The sequence below is a fragment of the Portunus trituberculatus genome, chromosome 20, assembly GCF_017591435.1.
Source record: "Portunus trituberculatus isolate SZX2019 chromosome 20, ASM1759143v1, whole genome shotgun sequence".
NCBI lineage: Eukaryota > Metazoa > Arthropoda > Malacostraca > Decapoda > Portunidae > Portunus > Portunus trituberculatus.
The window spans coordinates 3,193,213-3,210,602 of NC_059274.1; the positions used below are offsets into that span (position 1 = coordinate 3,193,213).

General features: G+C 39.0%; 2 protein-coding genes across 10 annotated transcripts in view; one reads left to right on the forward strand and one right to left on the reverse strand.

The window, feature by feature from the left end:
• Window positions 1–1,662, forward strand: part of LOC123506510 (tuberin-like) — a 30,068-nt gene extending 28,406 nt beyond the window's left edge. For all 9 annotated transcript variants that reach the window (XM_045258647.1, XM_045258646.1, XM_045258649.1 and 6 more), the window contains 2 exons: window positions 568–741; window positions 933–1,662. In XM_045258647.1, coding sequence (XP_045114582.1) covers window positions 568–741; window positions 933–1,154 — 396 coding nt within the window. In that variant the 3' untranslated portion in view covers window positions 1,155–1,662. The remainder of the gene's footprint in view (window positions 1–567; window positions 742–932) is intronic.
• A 2,069-nt stretch (window positions 1,663–3,731) lies between these two features.
• LOC123506512 (tuberin-like) lies at window positions 3,732–17,382 on the reverse strand. Its single transcript, XM_045258652.1, has 30 exons — window positions 17,335–17,382; window positions 15,853–16,061; window positions 15,445–15,635; window positions 14,698–14,910; window positions 14,338–14,512; window positions 14,005–14,196; window positions 13,743–13,899; window positions 13,471–13,622; window positions 13,202–13,374; window positions 12,805–12,973; window positions 12,279–12,503; window positions 11,243–11,405; window positions 10,905–11,033; window positions 10,653–10,771; window positions 10,346–10,492; window positions 9,856–10,042; window positions 9,293–9,489; window positions 9,093–9,203; window positions 8,859–8,974; window positions 8,562–8,710; window positions 7,371–8,281; window positions 7,188–7,260; window positions 6,419–6,655; window positions 6,046–6,167; window positions 5,686–5,807; window positions 5,297–5,528; window positions 5,062–5,178; window positions 4,775–4,915; window positions 4,350–4,523; window positions 3,732–4,155 (listed from the first exon to the last, which is right to left on the reverse strand). Exons 2-30 carry the CDS (start codon window positions 16,048–16,050, stop codon window positions 3,916–3,918), a joined length of 5,532 nt encoding a protein of 1,843 aa, XP_045114587.1. The 5' UTR covers window positions 16,051–16,061; window positions 17,335–17,382; the 3' UTR covers window positions 3,732–3,915.
• Window positions 17,383–17,390: the final 8 nt, after the last annotated feature.

The window sequence follows — 17,390 nt, forward strand, 5'->3', positions numbered from 1 at the left end:
TCTGTTCACCAGGAAAAGACTGGCAAACCATGTTTGATGCTGATGTCATCCAGCAATACACTGGTATTTAAGTCAGTGTTAGCACGGATTTGGATGACAGGTGGTCATTACCAACATCCAGTTGGTACACATCACTGTGGTGTACAAGAAGATAAAACAAAGCTAAAAAAAAATTGCACCGTGCAGCAGAATAATTGCTGTACTGTTTGAGGTCAAGAAGGTGACAAGAAAGGAATGGTGGATGGACTGGTTACTTCCACACCTCTGTTCCATCAGATATCATCCTAAGTTCCGATTCCATGAATGTGGTTAATGTCTGGTAAATCTCTTTGTGTTTGCTTGTTATTATCAGCGAGTCTTTCTGCTTTCCAGTGTTAACTGGCGACAGTGTTTGCCTGGCGGACATTTTTGACTGTGTGCACGTACTCTAACAAAGCAACATTTTATATACTTGCTCATTCCTTGAATACCAATATCTTCAACCTGTGATGCTAATAATGTCTCCATTCTGATAAAAAAGAGAATCGGTCAATTGTTTACATTACTATATGATCTGTTCACCTCTAGGGCCAGTTTAACCACACAACGGTGGAGGTGGTGCCTGGTGATCACTCCACCAACAGTGTAGGGGTGCTATGTCGGCCTGAGCTGGCAGATTTTGTTGGTGGTGGTGGCAGCCCGCGACTTGTCTCCGATACCAATCTACCCATCCTGGTGCGGCAGATTGCTCTTCATGCTGATGTAAGTGTTCATCAAACTTTGGATTTTAAAGGTGTGGAAAAATATTCAACTTTTGGTTAGAATAGGATTTGGGATGCTTTCTTGTGCCTTGCAACTTTGTCATTCGTGAACAGATTTTTAAAGAATTACAAGTATATACATGTTTGGTCAAGATTATCAATGCTTAGATATATATCTCTGATCCAACCCAGCTGGCCTCCACCATCTGGGAGTCACTAAATCGGCCACCGCATAGTCCTTATGCCAGTAATTGGCTGGAGCGGCTTAGGAAGATCAGGAAAATCAAGCAGATGGTGACAGACACTGAAGGAACACCACCTAACCTGATGGACTTCACAGACATGGTAGATGCAGATAAGTGGGAGAAGTCCCGGGCTGGCGGCTCTGGATATTGGCAGCAGTTCCTGGCGTGAATGCTGTGGCGTGAATGCATTGTGTGGGGGAAGCTGCCTAGAGTCTGTAGGTTTTCTTGAATTTATTGGTAGTGAAGGGTTCTTACCCAATTTTATTTTTGATTAATGTCATTCAAGATTGAGTGTTTCCTCAACTTGAATACAATTGTATAGGTTTTGAATAATCTATTTAATTTGTATTTATCATTGCTCAATGATATGTTAATGTATATTTTTTGCTGAAGTGATTTTATTTTTCTGTACCTCAGATTTTGATGTTGAACTTCCAAGACTTAATTAGAACCTTCTGTTTGTTTTTACCTTTGATATTTTCCAAATGGTTTTAGTGGACACCAGATCACTTTTTGGACCTCATTGACAAAATACCACTGCACACAGTTTCCAGGCATTTTGTCCCATACTTTTGGTATTCCTAAGCTTGTATGGTATGGTGTGTATGTATGTGGTCTGAGTGAGTGTACATGTGTATGCATGTGAAATACTGTTCTTAATACACAAAAACTTCATATAGTATATCTCATTTGATCAACCTTCCATTTCTTGAAGCATGTTGATGTAGCCAGTGTTGGGACATGAGGTATGTATGTGTATTCCCCAAACTATCATAAAGATGATGAATAAGGCTTGTGTGAGAGGAACTAAGATTTCTCCTCCTCAGGTTGAAAAAGTGATATGAGAAAAATAATCACCAAATTGAAGTTAAATATGTTGCCTAAGTGAAACAAATAAAGACAAGTTGATAGAGGAAGGAAGGATGAGTGCTCTTCACAATATCTAAGGCGGTATTATTCAGACCTTATGCCTTCCCATGGAAGGACTACAGCTTCCATATAAGGAACCATCTCTGGCATGGAGACACACATATTCCACTCTTTCTTGCTTAAAGCCTAAAAAAATGGCAAACCCTGTATTCAGTGCATAAACTTTACATAGCCTTCACACTAAAGGGGAGATCATAAGATCCAGCTGTTGCTGCAAACACAGACAGGTAGTTTGCCCTTTGACTGGCTCCCAAATTCTGTCCTCTGAAATAGTGGTAAAAGTGCTTCCTGTGTTGTATGAACCAGACACTGCCTCTGGCATTGGCTGTTGTCTGGTTGTGACTTAGTGACCTAAATTTCCATGTAGACAACACTACAGTTGTGTCCTAAAGGCTTGTCCAGATGAGCTGGCCTGATTGGTGGGCATTCCCTCTAACAGACACATTTGAGGGGCAAACTGTCAAATTGCCTGAGTGGCTGTCAAGCAAAATCACCAAGGCAGTGCTCAGTAGCTGTAGCTTTGACCCTTCCAGACATAACTGGTTATATTGAACCCATAGCAAGCTTACATTCCACATCTTACCATGTCCAAACCAGAGAACCCTAGTGAGCCTCTACAATTAATTGGTCTATAAAGCATTGACGAACATGCTAAATTAACTTTTTTTGACAATCCATGTCTGTAGAATGTGAGTATGAAGTCTTGTAAGAATAGAGACAAACACACAACAGCACTGAAGGCCATTGCTGAAGAGAAAAGAACAATACTGCTATTGTGATGGATGACCAAAATATTTTACAGAACATAGGATATACATGTACTGTACTGTAAAACCGAATACATACAACCCATTGCTAATATTAACAGCGTTCAGCGTTGCTTCCAAACGAGCTTCTATTATTATGCCGTCTCATGTTTGTGTCTTTTTTCATTATGTATGGCTCAACCTTTGCTTGTAAGATATAAAGTGTTTATGCTCATTCTTAGATAGTTTTGAAGTCTTATTTCATGACTCTCATGACAGTCTTGTAGTTCATGAGTATTGTTGTATGGCTTTAATCAACATTTCTTTTCTTGAGCCACTCTTTGCATCAGTCTTTTCTTTTCCTTTTCTTTATAAACAAGGCAGTTATCATGCAACACTATTTTTCTTAGTAATGGTAGATGCCATTCTTATCGTACTGCACTCCACACCCTACTGGTATCGTCAGGCACACCCGCCAGTTCATCAACTCTTGTCATGTGGACAACATGCATGGGTAGGCCTGGCAGAATTTGTCTGCGAAGCGTGCTGCCTGATGTACACACCTGCTCATCTGGACAGGGCTTAAGACTTTGCTCAGTTACAGGCATTGCCCATCAAGCTGTGCTCAGTTGTGTGGACAGGCCCAAACTTTAATTCTAATATTCCTAACTGCATGCCCTCCTCTACTGTCTTATAGCACAAGGCTTTCTAATTTCTTGCACATCTTTTCTATCCACATAACCAATAGTCCCACCCTTTCATTTCTTGTACCAGTAACTCTAGGTCTGATTTAGCATTTTTTGCTAACTACAACTTTACTTTTCAAGGGAGATTCCTAAGAAATTTTCCTATTCAAAATTTTTAGGCAATTTCTTTTGGGTATCAATCTTTGTGGACTTTACTTTAATTCTCCTTGTCATTTAATGCACTTAAAATACCCATGATAAAATCATCACCACCTGCAAGCTTCTAGAATCTATATTAAATACTTTATTTTACTTTTTGCAGTGACCAACCAACTAATTTCAACTTAACACCTTAAAAAGAAATTAAGTATTGAAAAATTCAAATATTAAGGTATGCTTTTATTTACAAACCTTATAATTACATAGTATCACAATTTTAAAACCGCTAAAAAATCAACTTACTTTGAAACGTTAAAATAACTAATATTTCCTAGAAAAGAGCAACAATGTGTACAGAAATGAACCATAATAAGTTCAAGAAGCAGTATATACTATTATACTTCACTCACTAATGCATCAATTTGATGGAATACTGGCCAGTTTCATTCAGAAACAGGTTCCTTACACCTGGATCAACCAGTTCAGTGAAGTCATTGAGTTCAGGAGCACTGTACCTCCCTTCACTCTTCTTGATGTTGCCAAGCACTGTGCTGTGAATCTTCCTGATGTGTCGCAGTCGCTCCACCCAGTTGTTGGCATAGGGTCGGTGTGGTGGTCGCTGCAGGGATTCCATGATCTTAGCTGCTAACTGGAAGGAAAGGAAGACTGAGAAATTTATTGCTGTGGTACATGAAATTAAGAGAATTCTGCCTTCTCCCATGAATATAGCATGTATGACAAACCACTATCATCACTTAAACTTGTTATTAACAAGAAATTCTTACATATACCAAGAAATTAGAATGGATTCTACTCTAATATTGCAAAAAAAAGTCATCTCACATTAGAATGGACAGCAATTTGCCTAACACACAGCGGCAGGCTTTGATTTGACACGTGTCTTGGGTTGCTTTCATTGAGGTAATTCAGCAGCTCCCGGCGTTGGTAGTGCACAATCACTGTGTTTGTGCCGTAGTGGTTTGGCACAATTTCTATCACAATATGGTTGAACTGACCCTGAAAAACGAACTAGTTAATGAAAAATTTCTCAGCATAAACAATCCCTTATCTTTATTTTTCATTCACTTTTATCACAACAAAATCAATTAACAAGAGCTGTCCAATATGCCAGGAGGATAAATTAGATTAAAACAATGTATATAAGCATGATGCACATTGTAATCAGCATGATGTGCAACAGGATGTATAGGAAGCATTGTAATCAGCATGATGTGCAACAGGATGTATAGGAAGTCTGTCAGGATTACCTTGATCGTGTCAACATTGTACGCTTGACCACTCTCGTTGAACACTATCGTGACAAAATTATTGCCAATGTGCCTCTTCTTACCATTACACTTTGGATCAGACTCTTTGGTGGGCATCATGGTGGCCACATGGAACACAACCTTGAATTGGCAAGATATTTTCTTAAGCAAGAAACCCATTATATTTTAGCTAATTTGCTAATATGGTCTGAATATTAAAACTGAAGATAAGACAGTTTTCCTAATGTATCCATTAAAGCAACCACAAACTAAGACAATTAATTTACCTGTAGCAAGTCATCCTGCCAAACCAGAGCAGTGTTACCATCCACGCCTGTGGTGTCCAGGCCCCCAAGGAACACATGTCGGGATACTTTTGCTAACTCAACATATGTACCCAGAGCCTGAAAATGTATACTTTTAGATATTTGTCATATTGGTATATTTACAAGGATCTAAATTTTTTGTTCTAGTCCTGCTCCCACTCCTCCTGTATCTTATAGCCAAAGGAAGAAAACTTACGGAGATAAACCGGGTGTATCTCATTGAGCCACCGGAGTTGCTCAAAATTTCCTGCTCTGTTTTCTGTCCTTTCCGCACATACAATACTCCAATTTTGTGAGCCTCATGAGGTCGGATGAAGTCCAAAAGCGAGATGGAGCGCTGAGTCTCTGCTTGCCTTGTTGGCAGTAGGATAGGGCGGCTGTCATCAGTAGGCATTAGTTCCTGATAATACAACTGCAGGAACACAAAGCTGAAAGGGAAAATTAACAATATCCATTCTGACTCAAACTTCAGTAGCTAATGGAACGCATAGAACCAATACATTCGTCTGGATAAAAATCATGTCGGATATTAATCTTGCTGTATGAAAAACCTTACAAAAATAGCAATGTTAACAGAAGTTTTACCTTGGTGACAGTCCACGTCCATCCTCCCATTGTGGAATAACACCATCTTGGCCAAACCCACTCAACAAGCGCATTGCCTCCACATAATTAGCACCAGCAGTGTCCTTAGAGCAGCCAGGCACCTGCAGTGTTAATTCAAGTATCAGATTTGCAACTAAAGTACAAAATGTATTACCTACATTGTCCATTCAAAACTAATCTGCTAATGCCTTCATTCAAGTGTTAAGAATTTCATCGTAAAGATAAAAAATTCATGTCTGTTCCCCATCACAAACTATCAAAATCAGCAACATATAGGACCAGAAAAAGATGGAAAGAAATACAAGGAAGAATTGGCAACTTGATAAAATCAAAACTTACGGGTTCTCCTGATTTCGTGACATCTCCAGTTGACAGTGTCGCCAAGTCACTCAATTCCTGAGAAGGTGGATAGTTCTCAGCCAATAGTTGACCACTGAACCTCAGTACAGCACAGAAGTTGCCTGAAGTAGAAAAGCTAAAATAAATATTACGGAACCTCTACTTCTTGCTGTGCATCTCAAATCTTGCTACTTAAAACTTGTAACCTGTTGATCTTGAAATTTGCAGGCTAGCAGCCTCACTAATGATGTAATATTAAAGAAATATATGGTAAAGTGAAAGTATGAACCAAATGCATTATAATGCAGCTATAAAAAATGTAAGTATGTACTAGAACAAAATCCCCTAACTAGTGCGAAATAATGGCACCCACCACAAGGCTGCCTCATGTACAACTCTGCCCAGCCCTGGCACCAGCAGGCACAGCAGCGAGGCTTTGTCCCTGTGCCAAGAAGTGATGCACTCTGGCATAGGGGTTGTCCCAGGCTTCCTTCATCTTCAGGCATTGGTGCCACTCGTGGAAATGACGTTGATGCTGGCGGTGGTGTTCGTGGTGATGGCTGATCTTCAAGGCCATCCCTTACTTCATCCTGCTTTCTACTGTCTACCTCTGTAGGGAAATAACTTATTTTTCAAAGCCTACCAACAGAAGAGAAAAGAACAAGTGTTCAAATGAAAATACTTTGTTTAGTAATTCTCAAAATATTACACATTTACTGAATTCCTTATTATATGGAAGTATAACACTTTCAAAAACAGATTAGACATTTATAATCTACCACGAGACAATTGTTTCAGTCAGTGTCATTAGTAAACTCCAACCAACATGAATGTCACATGGCATAAATTGGCAACTTGCTTATCCTCAGTTTGAAAGAAATCTACCAGAAAATAACTACATGGCTACTATTGTATGTTAAAAAAACACTGGCAATAGTTATACAACTTTTTCTATTCACTTCATTACATTAGAGTGAAATATGAAGACTCGTGCTATGGAATTGTGCCCTGTATATTTTTCAGGCATGTTAACTTACATCACATCATATTCAGATCACGCTGAAAATCTACACATCCTGCCTGAAGGAAATGCCATCAAAAAGGTTAAATCAAAAGTAACTCCAATATTGTTAAGTACAAACCTTCCTCATCTGCACTCATCTGGAAGGTCAGGGGACTGTAGAGGCTGTCCTTGCTTAAGAGCTCACTCTCAGTCTGTAATAACGCAGAATTGATGAAATGGAACACTTATATTATGATTAATAAGAAGTCCAAATTATTAAAATTGCTTAACAATTGGAACATCCATAACCATAACCACACACCTGGGTTTCCTTGGATGGGAATTGAGGTGAAGTAGTTATTTGTGCACCTTGCTTCTCAGGTGACTCTGTTAGAGAAGTATCTGGAGTGGAGTGTACAGGCGAATACTCTGGATGATGAGCGAAAGGGAAAGATGAGGACCGAGGACTGGTTGGAGAGAAAGGCAGCTTGGCAGTATTAGTCTTAGAAGGTAAGGATTTAGGAGTGTTTGAAAAGAAAGAAGACTTGGCAGATGGAGAAGTTTTAGAAGGCAAGGACTGGGAAGAAGCAGCAAGTTGCAAGAGGAAGGAAATAGGGAAGCATTCAGATGAGGGTGAAGGTGGAAGAGATTTGCTCTTTGTAGAATGGGAAGGGATGGATTGTGCTTGTGTAAAGGAAAGAGTAAGATCAGGAGGTGGGGATAAAGAGGAACGCTTGGTAGGTGGAGAATACTTGCAAGAGAGAGGAGTTCGTGTGCAATAGGTTGGGAACATACTAGGGAATAAGGGAGAGACAGATTTTGGTGGAAGATCAAAGTCAGTATATTTAGGAGGAGAAGGAGAAAAGGAAACAGATTTTGTTGGTGAAGAAACACCAGATTTTGTGGGGGAAGCCAGAGCAGATTTTGTGGGGGAAGCCAGAGCAGGTTTTGTGGGGGAAGCCAGAGCAGGTTTTGTGGGGGAAGCCAGAGCAGGTTTTGTGGGGGAAGCCAGAGCAGGTTTTGTGGGGGAAGCCAGAGCAGGTTTTGTGGGGGAAGCCAGAGCAGGTTTTGTGAATGGTTGGCCTGAGGGATGGAAGGAAGAGGATGAGGAAGACTGGGTGGAGCTGGAGGCTCTGGGAGTACTGCTGTCTCCTGTCACCTTGACATTAGATGGTTCAGTCTGGTCATGCTTTCCAATTTTGTTCAGATTCTTTTCCTGGTTGAATGGCACACCTGGGAATGTAATTTAAATATATCTAGCAGCTTTTATAAAGCAAAAGTTACTGCAAGTGAAACTATAAATTTTTGTTTTACTATAATGTAAATCATACTCTACCAGATTGATGTTGAAAGGATCTATTCAACTTTATAAAGCAGAATCACATGACAATGTAAGGAGATTGTATTATACATCACTAAAATAAAAATAATGCATTATTTAAAAAAAATCTGTGGCAATAGTAAATGCCCTTATCACCTTTGTGGTCTGGCAGAAGCAATGGTCACCACTCACCCTCATCACACAGACGGTTGCACCTGTTACAGAAGCCATCCTCAGAAAGCTTCCCTGTACAGCCTGATGTAGTGATTGTTATGAGCTTGTTGCCAGCAATCCATGTCTGACTCTTTCCTTCTGCCATCAGCATTTTTACTAATCCACTTCTGTATTAGATTGAATTATAGCTTAAAAGCCCATGTTTAGAAATTTATGAAATACAACAAAAGGTAGTTTGGGATTCCACAAAGTTAACAAATACACTAGTTTCAAATACAAATCTTCTACAGCTGCTATGATGAAGATTGACCTTACCTTTCTGCCACCGGTCTGCAATAGTCAAATGCATAGCGAGACATGAGATCAATGCAAGTCTCCATCATGTCATTAAATATCTGGAGCTTGTTCTGGTTCCTTTCCTCCTCTTCTAGCTAAAAATGAAATAATTTCAATGATGGGTAATCCATGTTCAGATAATTAAGAAGACTAACAGGTTTACTTTAGACATTAAACCCATTATTAAGCCATCCTTGAAACTACTTCCCTTACCCTTTCTCTTTCCTTAGCTCTGTCCTTCCTACTCAGCATCCTTTTCCTCCCAGGTTGCAAAGGTTTGGGCTTGAAAGTTGCTGTCAGATACTCAAACTTCTGGATTAAAGTCTGAAATAACAAGTGTTACCACTCCTTTCAGCCTAGGCCAAGTGGATATGGGAAAAAAACATACCACAAAAAAATTGAATGTAACTTACAGTAGTTATGTACTTTGCTGCATATTTCCTGATGTGTATAGGGCACTTCAGGAACCACAGAGCTATGACATGGTAGGCCAGTGATACGATGTAGTGGTTGAACTTGAATGGGTTGGTGTAGGGGATGGCAATGGCAAAGATAGGCATGAACTGTTGCTGCACAAAACTGGAGTACATAGCAGGGAAGTGTAGCAGTGCTGGAGGGAGATAGTAAAATTGTAGTTTACTATATAATTAACACATCACACACTAATAGCAATAAAAATGTATGAAATCAGAACAAAATCAGAAACTACGAAGGACTCAAAACTAAAACAGCAGTTTGCACGCCATGTTCCTAGCCCAAATTCACCCTTTTTAAGTGCCTATGCAATATAATTAGGCCCAACATGTCAAAAACAAATCTAAAACAATACAAACACAACCGAGTTGAGAATAATAAAAAAAAAAAAAAAAAAAAAAAAAAAAAAAGTAAGCACGTGAAGGGATGTAGCAAAACATCAACACTCACTGTTCACTTCTAATCTCTACTTCAAGTATAACAGTCAAACCTGAGGACTTACTAGAAAGAAACTCCAGCATTGCTTGGGAGTGAGACACACACTGTGTTATCTTGGAATAATGACTGATGATCCTTGAAATGTTCTTGCCCATGGCTACTGGCATCTCCATCACACACAGTGTTACACATTCAATACACAATTGGGCCGAATTCCTGTTGATCACACCGCCCTGAAAGATGCGAATCATCTGCAAGACATTTTTAAGATCAAACTTGGAATGAAAGATAATTTCCTACTTTTTTGAGGCCACTGTACATCATTATGCTAGGCTGACACCCTGCATGTATGGTATTATGACAATATGCATAAACACACACATTATCAAAATCAAAGACAGTAGCCTTTAATGAGGCCTCAAGAATACGTACGTGAACAAACCTCATTTGTAAAATAAATTCCTTAAAACAGGAGATTTATGGAATTAGATTTAAAACCTGCATACATAAATAGGCAAAGAATTGAACACAAACAAAGTGAAGGCTGCCATCACCTTCTGCTGGGTGTCTGGTCCAATGTGGCGATGATGGGCCACCAGAGTTGCCAGCACAGGATACAAATAGCTGTGAAATTCTGCACAACTGAATCCCACTGGAGTGTTGGTCAAACATTTTGGGTAATTAAGGTTGCTATCATATATCTGCAAGATATGAAAACGGGTATTCAGGAAAATGCAGAGGTAAGTCATTAATGTCCATTTTGAATAGAAATTAGCAACAATCAACAAGTCTTTTGTAGTCACTCTTTGAAAGAGCAGGTTATCAAACCAGTCAAATATACTGACAAACATGTAGCACTACCATGTTACAGAGTGATGCAGCCAAGCTTTGTAATCGGCCATCCATCAAGGAAAGCATCATGGCCTTGTGGCGAAGCTTTATCACCATTTCTTTCAGCATAATTTCAAGCACCACCCAGTCTGAAAGAAACTGCCTTAACTTGAGGAAAATATTCTAAAGTGCTTCTCATACTGTACATGTAAAAAAAAATTTCCACTAAAAAGTATTCAATATCAACATTGAGGGCTTTATTGGAAGCAATATCAATACTACCTTTTTCTGCCAGAATAGCAAAAACAATTATCTTCCCCAGTCTGTCCACTGACAGGATGCCAACACCACTAGTGCCAGCATCAGTACTGACATACTCATTACTGTCATCACTATAGGCATCATCATCATCTGTAAAAATAAGTCAATATAAGAACATGTCATGAAATCCACTAGATCTTGAAGATTTTATAACTGCCACATACTATACTTGAATATCTTGCATCTTTATATTATTTTGAAATCAATAAAAAAAAAAGCTCTTGTAGGCTCACCACCAGCAATATCAATCTTGTATGGTTTTACACCCTATGTACGTTAATATAAGAAAAATTACTTACCTTGTACTTTCTCTTTACGTGTACTGTTATGACGCAGCACAACGTATGGCGAAAATGGGCTAATCAGGTCTGTGTTCCTCACTTCAACAGCACTTTTTTCACCATATGAGAACCCAACGTAATTTTTCAAATCACACTTCATTGAAAACAGAATTTTGAAGACCTGAAGAATTTTACAGCCATTATTGGTAGAGTAACAATGAACATGCCAGTAAATGCTATAGATTAATTACTTGTAGTAATAAAAATAGGGTCAGGTTCCTGGGGTCAGACAATTCATCTCTGAATCCCTGAGTATTTCTTTTCTATATTTAATGGCTGGTTCAGTTTCTCACCATTGCTAGGAATGGGAATTTACAACTAAGAGTGTAGAAATGGAAGCACATGCAAATTATATACCGTTTGAATATCTAATACATCTAATCTAAAGCTACACAAGAAGAGAATACCATTTAGAACAAATCTTCAGCTACTACCAAGATTCCTCAAAATACCACAACGGGTCTAAATGTTGTAACACCTATTTTACAGCAACAAACAAAATTAACAAAGTGGCATAAATTTGCAGCCAAGTAATGCCGTGAGTAGGAAATACCTAGTCCCCAACACATGGATGTAAAATTTTATAAAGCACAGCATCCGAAATGTTGGGACCATAACCTTAAGGTCCCAACACCTTTTGGGATCTTTAAGTCAATGGTCACTACGAGATAAGGCACACATTGAATGGAGAAATGGTCTGTTATGATGGTGAGAGGTGTGCTTTGTTAGGTAGGGAAATCAAATACCATGTGGTTCTGGTAAATACACTTTGGGTCTCACTCCTGGGCTCAAGACTATTTATCCATAGTTTTAAAAAGACTCCACACTAATTAATGATCATAGGATTTAATAGAAATAAGACTCCACACTAGTTAATGGAATAATCAAACCTGAATTTTTTCAATCTAATTACTCAATAATTACTTTTTTTTTTCAAGCAGAGCTTTTCATCGTCATATATGTACTAAGAAAACTATGATCAATTGGTCCTTACCTCAATCCGTGGATTATGAACTTTCTGTAGAATCATGGGATTTCTGTAGTGATGCTCCAAGAATGTTACCAAGATATTGTATGCAACAACAGGAATTGTAGGTATAGGCTGCCAGGTCTTCTTTCTAAAAATTCTGACTGCACCCACAACAGCAGCATACAAGTCATGTGCTTTTTCACAATTCAACATGGGGCTGTGTGGAAGTTTGTATTTTGTCAAGATGATCTGAGAAAAGCAACAAGTAAAAACCAGCTGAGAAAAGTATAGTACATTCACACAACTATGCAGGAATGCATGTACATTATGTGTAGGTAATGCAGGTTATGACTGCATTTATGAACTGTAATATAGCATGCACATTACAAATTTCTTTGAATAGTAACAAAACATTTTCTCTTTACAAGATTCAGATTAAAATACACAAGAAACTGAAGTGGTTTAAACAGTGAATAAAGCTTTCTAAGACACATCAGTAAAACTTTTGTAATGCATCAAAGTGAGCAACGCAAAAAACTTAAATCCTTACAAGTCTTAGAATTCTGAGCACATCCTCAACATCCTCACACATTTCATCCATACCAAGGCTGGTCAAGAGATAGGCTGCTTGTGCCCGGACTGTAACATTGGGTTTCCTCTCAATCCCAGTAATGAGTTCTCCTACAATTGCTCTCAAAATTATATGCCCATAGCAACCCCTGCAAATAGAAGTGCATATCACAAAATTTGTCTTTCACAATGTAAATTTTCATATTTAACAAGATGTAATTGGAATCTACAATATGACCAATTCTATGGTACACATGGTCAATTGAACAATAAACACTTCATCAACATTCAACCTTTGGATGTATCAAAGATTTCCAAGATTACAGTATTCAAGTGTTCCAAATATATCTCACACACGACTTATATAGAAGTCTTACCTGTGTTCCAAATAGATCTCACGGACGACTTCCAATATTCTCAGGTTTATGAATGGTCTTGTTTCTTTAATGAAATAACGTCTTATCAAAGAAGTAAGTTTTGAGATCCATTTTGGCCTTGATGGAGTAGCCATCTTTTTACAATATTCTATAACCTTGAAAACAGAAGATGGCTGAAACAATGCAAAAAAGGTTTTAGTTTAATATCATTGTGTAATGATTTATATTCATATTGTAACAACTTTGTACTGTATGATCAGTAAACTTACAGGCCTATGCTGGCTGATGCGGTCAAGCAATTCAATGAACATTTCACCATCTCCCTCAAATAGATTTGAATCTACAAAGTGCTCCACTCTGTCCACTACACCATTAAGGACTCCTAATATGCCATCCCGTTTCACTGGCTCTAGTACTTTCTCTGTAAAGAGAACACCTTTATAATGACAGTTCATCAAGCAAATTTTTAACATTTACCATTATTTTCAATGGGACATGTACAATAAAATTCTGACTTTGGTCAGCTAGCCAAGTGTATTACCTGTGTTTTTATAGAGACAAGTGATAATGTCTAAAATAAGATTCCAAGATTGTCCGAAAAAGTTTGGTCGTGGATCTGCAAGCAGCCGCTGGAGACTCAGTACCACCTCATACAAGACCAGCTCATCGTACCTCACAATGCTCTCCTCAGATAGACACTGCATCAAACCAAGTGTAAACGCAAGTAGATAGCTTTACACATCCTTTAATATAATCATCAATATAACATGAAATTATAACAGCTTGAAATTAATTGAACTTACTTTATATAGGGACCTTAAGAGTTCATCTTTTTTCGGAGTCAGTGAATATATCCGATTTTCTCCACACACAACAAATGTAGCAATGAACATAGCACTTCGCACCAGCATGCTATCTGCGCCTCGGTTAATGAAGCCAATGAGTACATCATAAGATGCTGAACCAACACAAGTCCCAAACACATTCCTAACTATCTGCAGATAAAGAAATCAAATTATTTTTCATACACCACAAATAATTAGATTTTTGGTATGGTACTTTCTGTTGGACTTAAATCTTTACCTCAGATCATGGATGATAAATTCATAAGGCAGCTCATGTCTAATGGCATTTACCTTCACCACTCTGTTGGTGAGATGAGGAACATTGACAATCCTGCAGAGACCAACGAGAGCAGTATACAAAGCACCCACGGGAAGGTATCTGTATGCTACAACAGTCTCAATAAGAGTGAGGCAGAGAAGTACTTCATCTTCTTCCCTAGCACTCATCATCTTGCGAATTGCTTCACTTCAAGCAGAAAGTAGGGAGAGAGTAATGGGACAAATTAATAATGTTTGAAAATAACTGCTCAGAATATCTATGCATACCTTGATCAATATACTACCCAAACACTGAGATAAGAAGAAAAATTTGGTCAATAAATGAAGACTTAGTTACTACTACACGAGGAACAAAGCTGTGAAATATCTAACCTCACAAAGATGGACACAATGGGGTTATCAATGTAGGCCGAGTGGAATTTTATCAGGTTGATGGTCGTTTGTAAAACACCCATGGCAAGACGAGTCTGGATGAGCTTTGGCATCCACCTGGACAGAATCCAGCCCACCTCCTCCTCCACATACTGGATTTGCTTTCCATCCGCCAAGACGGCACGGAAGAACTTGAAACTGGAAGACCTAGTACTTATGATGACAGGCAATAATTTGTTAGAAGTAATAATACTAACATTTCCAATATTCCTATATACTGCTGCCATCTGTACAACTACTTATACCTCTGAATGCATAAAAAAAAAAAAAAAAAAAGCCTGTGATATCATAGAATTCTACTTTTAAAAGTATACACAAGAAAAGCAGTTAATCAAATAGAACCTAAAAGCCAACTTCTTAGAAATACATACATCACTGCTTTCACTAGCTTCACCATTCACTCCATTAGGTTTGTCATTCATTCACTCCTCCACTTATCACAATAGCTACACCATTCATTCATTCATCCCATTAGCACCACTCACTCATCCCACTAGCTTCCCCACTGGCTCATTCACTCACATTTTAGCTTCGCCACTGGCTCATTCACTCTGCTAATACCATTCATTCACATCAGCTACAAACTAGTAGCACTAAATGTCCAGCCGTGATCTCCAGGCGCCATATGACCACGATGCTGCGGTGAATTAAGTTTTACAATAATCATTGGTCCAAGGGAACACGTACAGAGGTTCCGGATCCTCCTCAGAGAAGGTGAACTTGATATGTTTCATGAACACCATCCTCATGTAGCCGATGTCTGGCTCCCCCGCGGCGTAATTGGTCAGCATTTTCAGGGTGAGGCGGCGACATGTGGGCGGCACCCTCATTACGTCCAGAAGATCCCTCACCAGACACCACACCTGCTCAATGCCATTCTGCGGGTGCCAAGTGTCAATCGAGATCGTGTATTCCATGAATAATGTTCAACAAGTAACATTAACATTAGTATCCTGGAATGAGGGCTACGTTGATTTAGTTTTGATTAGGTTTCATTTCTAATTCATCACCAACAGACATTTAATTTATTACTGTACCTACATAATATTCTACTTAACTCTTACCCTAAATCTACTTAACAGACATACAATTTACCTGCTCTAATTTCGCAGTGATTAGAGATTCCGTGAGTTGCTTTATGGCGTGGAGGCGTCTGGGCAGCGAGGTAGACACTGCAAGTTCTCCCTTCATCTCCTCCGTCACCACGATAGCATTGGTGGGTGCCCTGCTGGCTCCGCCGGAGAGCACCCATCGCTTCAGCCTTTCCGTGAAGCCCTCCCGCTCTCGACTCATGACTTGGTAAACTAAAATTTTACATTGTTTCCATATTTCATTAACCAGGTTTCCTCATTGAGTCTCCTGCAGTTTTATATTATAAAAAGAACGATCCAAAGTCTTCACAAATATTACCTCCACTCTGTTTTATTAGATATGGTGGAAAAGCTTCAGAAGCTTTTCTCTCAACTCCCCCTCCTCTGACTGACTATCTTCAGCCTCTTTCTCACCGCCGGATTGTTGTATCCCTTCCTATCTTTTATCGCTATTTTCGCCCTAACTGTTCTACTGGATCTTGCTAACTGCATGCCTCCCCTCCTGCTGTCTCGCTGCAAAAGGCTTTCTTCCTTTCACCGCTATTCTGTCCAACTCCCTAATGCAAGAGTTAACCAGTTACTCTCAATCATTATTTTACACCTTTCTCTGGTAAACTCTGAACTCCCTGCCTGCTTCTGTATTTCTAGCTTCCCTACGACCTGACTTTTTATACAGGGAGATCAAGACCTTCATCCCTGTCTTGGTTAACTATTGATCTCTAAGGAAACTGGTAATTAAGGTACTTTTTTTTGTTACCCTTGGCCAATTTCCCCTCTTACATATAAAAAGAAAAAAAAAAATGACGCTGTGACGCTGTGAGAATGTTGCCGTCTGATTATCTGTTTGTGTTTAGACTGACTGACCGCTCCAGGGTCGTGTGCCAATTTTCTACAATTTCCCATTGATTACGCTTGTACCCAGGGAAGTTACGAATACCGATTTATTCTACGATGTACAACTTCCGCTTTGCAGCCTAGGTGAGGTGCACTTAAATTGCCAAGATATTCATTCATTACTGAGATAACAGCGGAAATCAACAAAGGGCAGATAGGAAGGTCCATCTTACAGTACCTTCAGCCTATTTTCAAGGGTGGATGGGCAAAGCATAATGCCTTATGATCTAGAATTACAAGTGATGAACGATTGGTCCCCTTTGTAATGTGGTAACAACCATATTGTTCCGTACACTAAAATATTGCTTAATAAGTGTTTCAAGCACGTATCGGGGAACTATTGAGGACTCCTACCTAGCTTTACTGTTTGTGGAACATTAAAGTACGTGTGTATGCTATCAGACTAAATATTTAATGCAAAATATCTCTGGTGAAGTGCATAACTACCATTCACAACATTCAACTAACATCATATAACTAACCACATTTATATTTATACGGGATTGAGACGAGTTTCTTTCATTACTAAATCCGTGCTACGTTTTAATGATTATAAACGCCCCAGAAGTCAACAGCAATAATTACTACATACCAGAGACAATGTATGGTGGAAACCTGTGAGTGGCGGAGTGACGGAAGGGACACTGA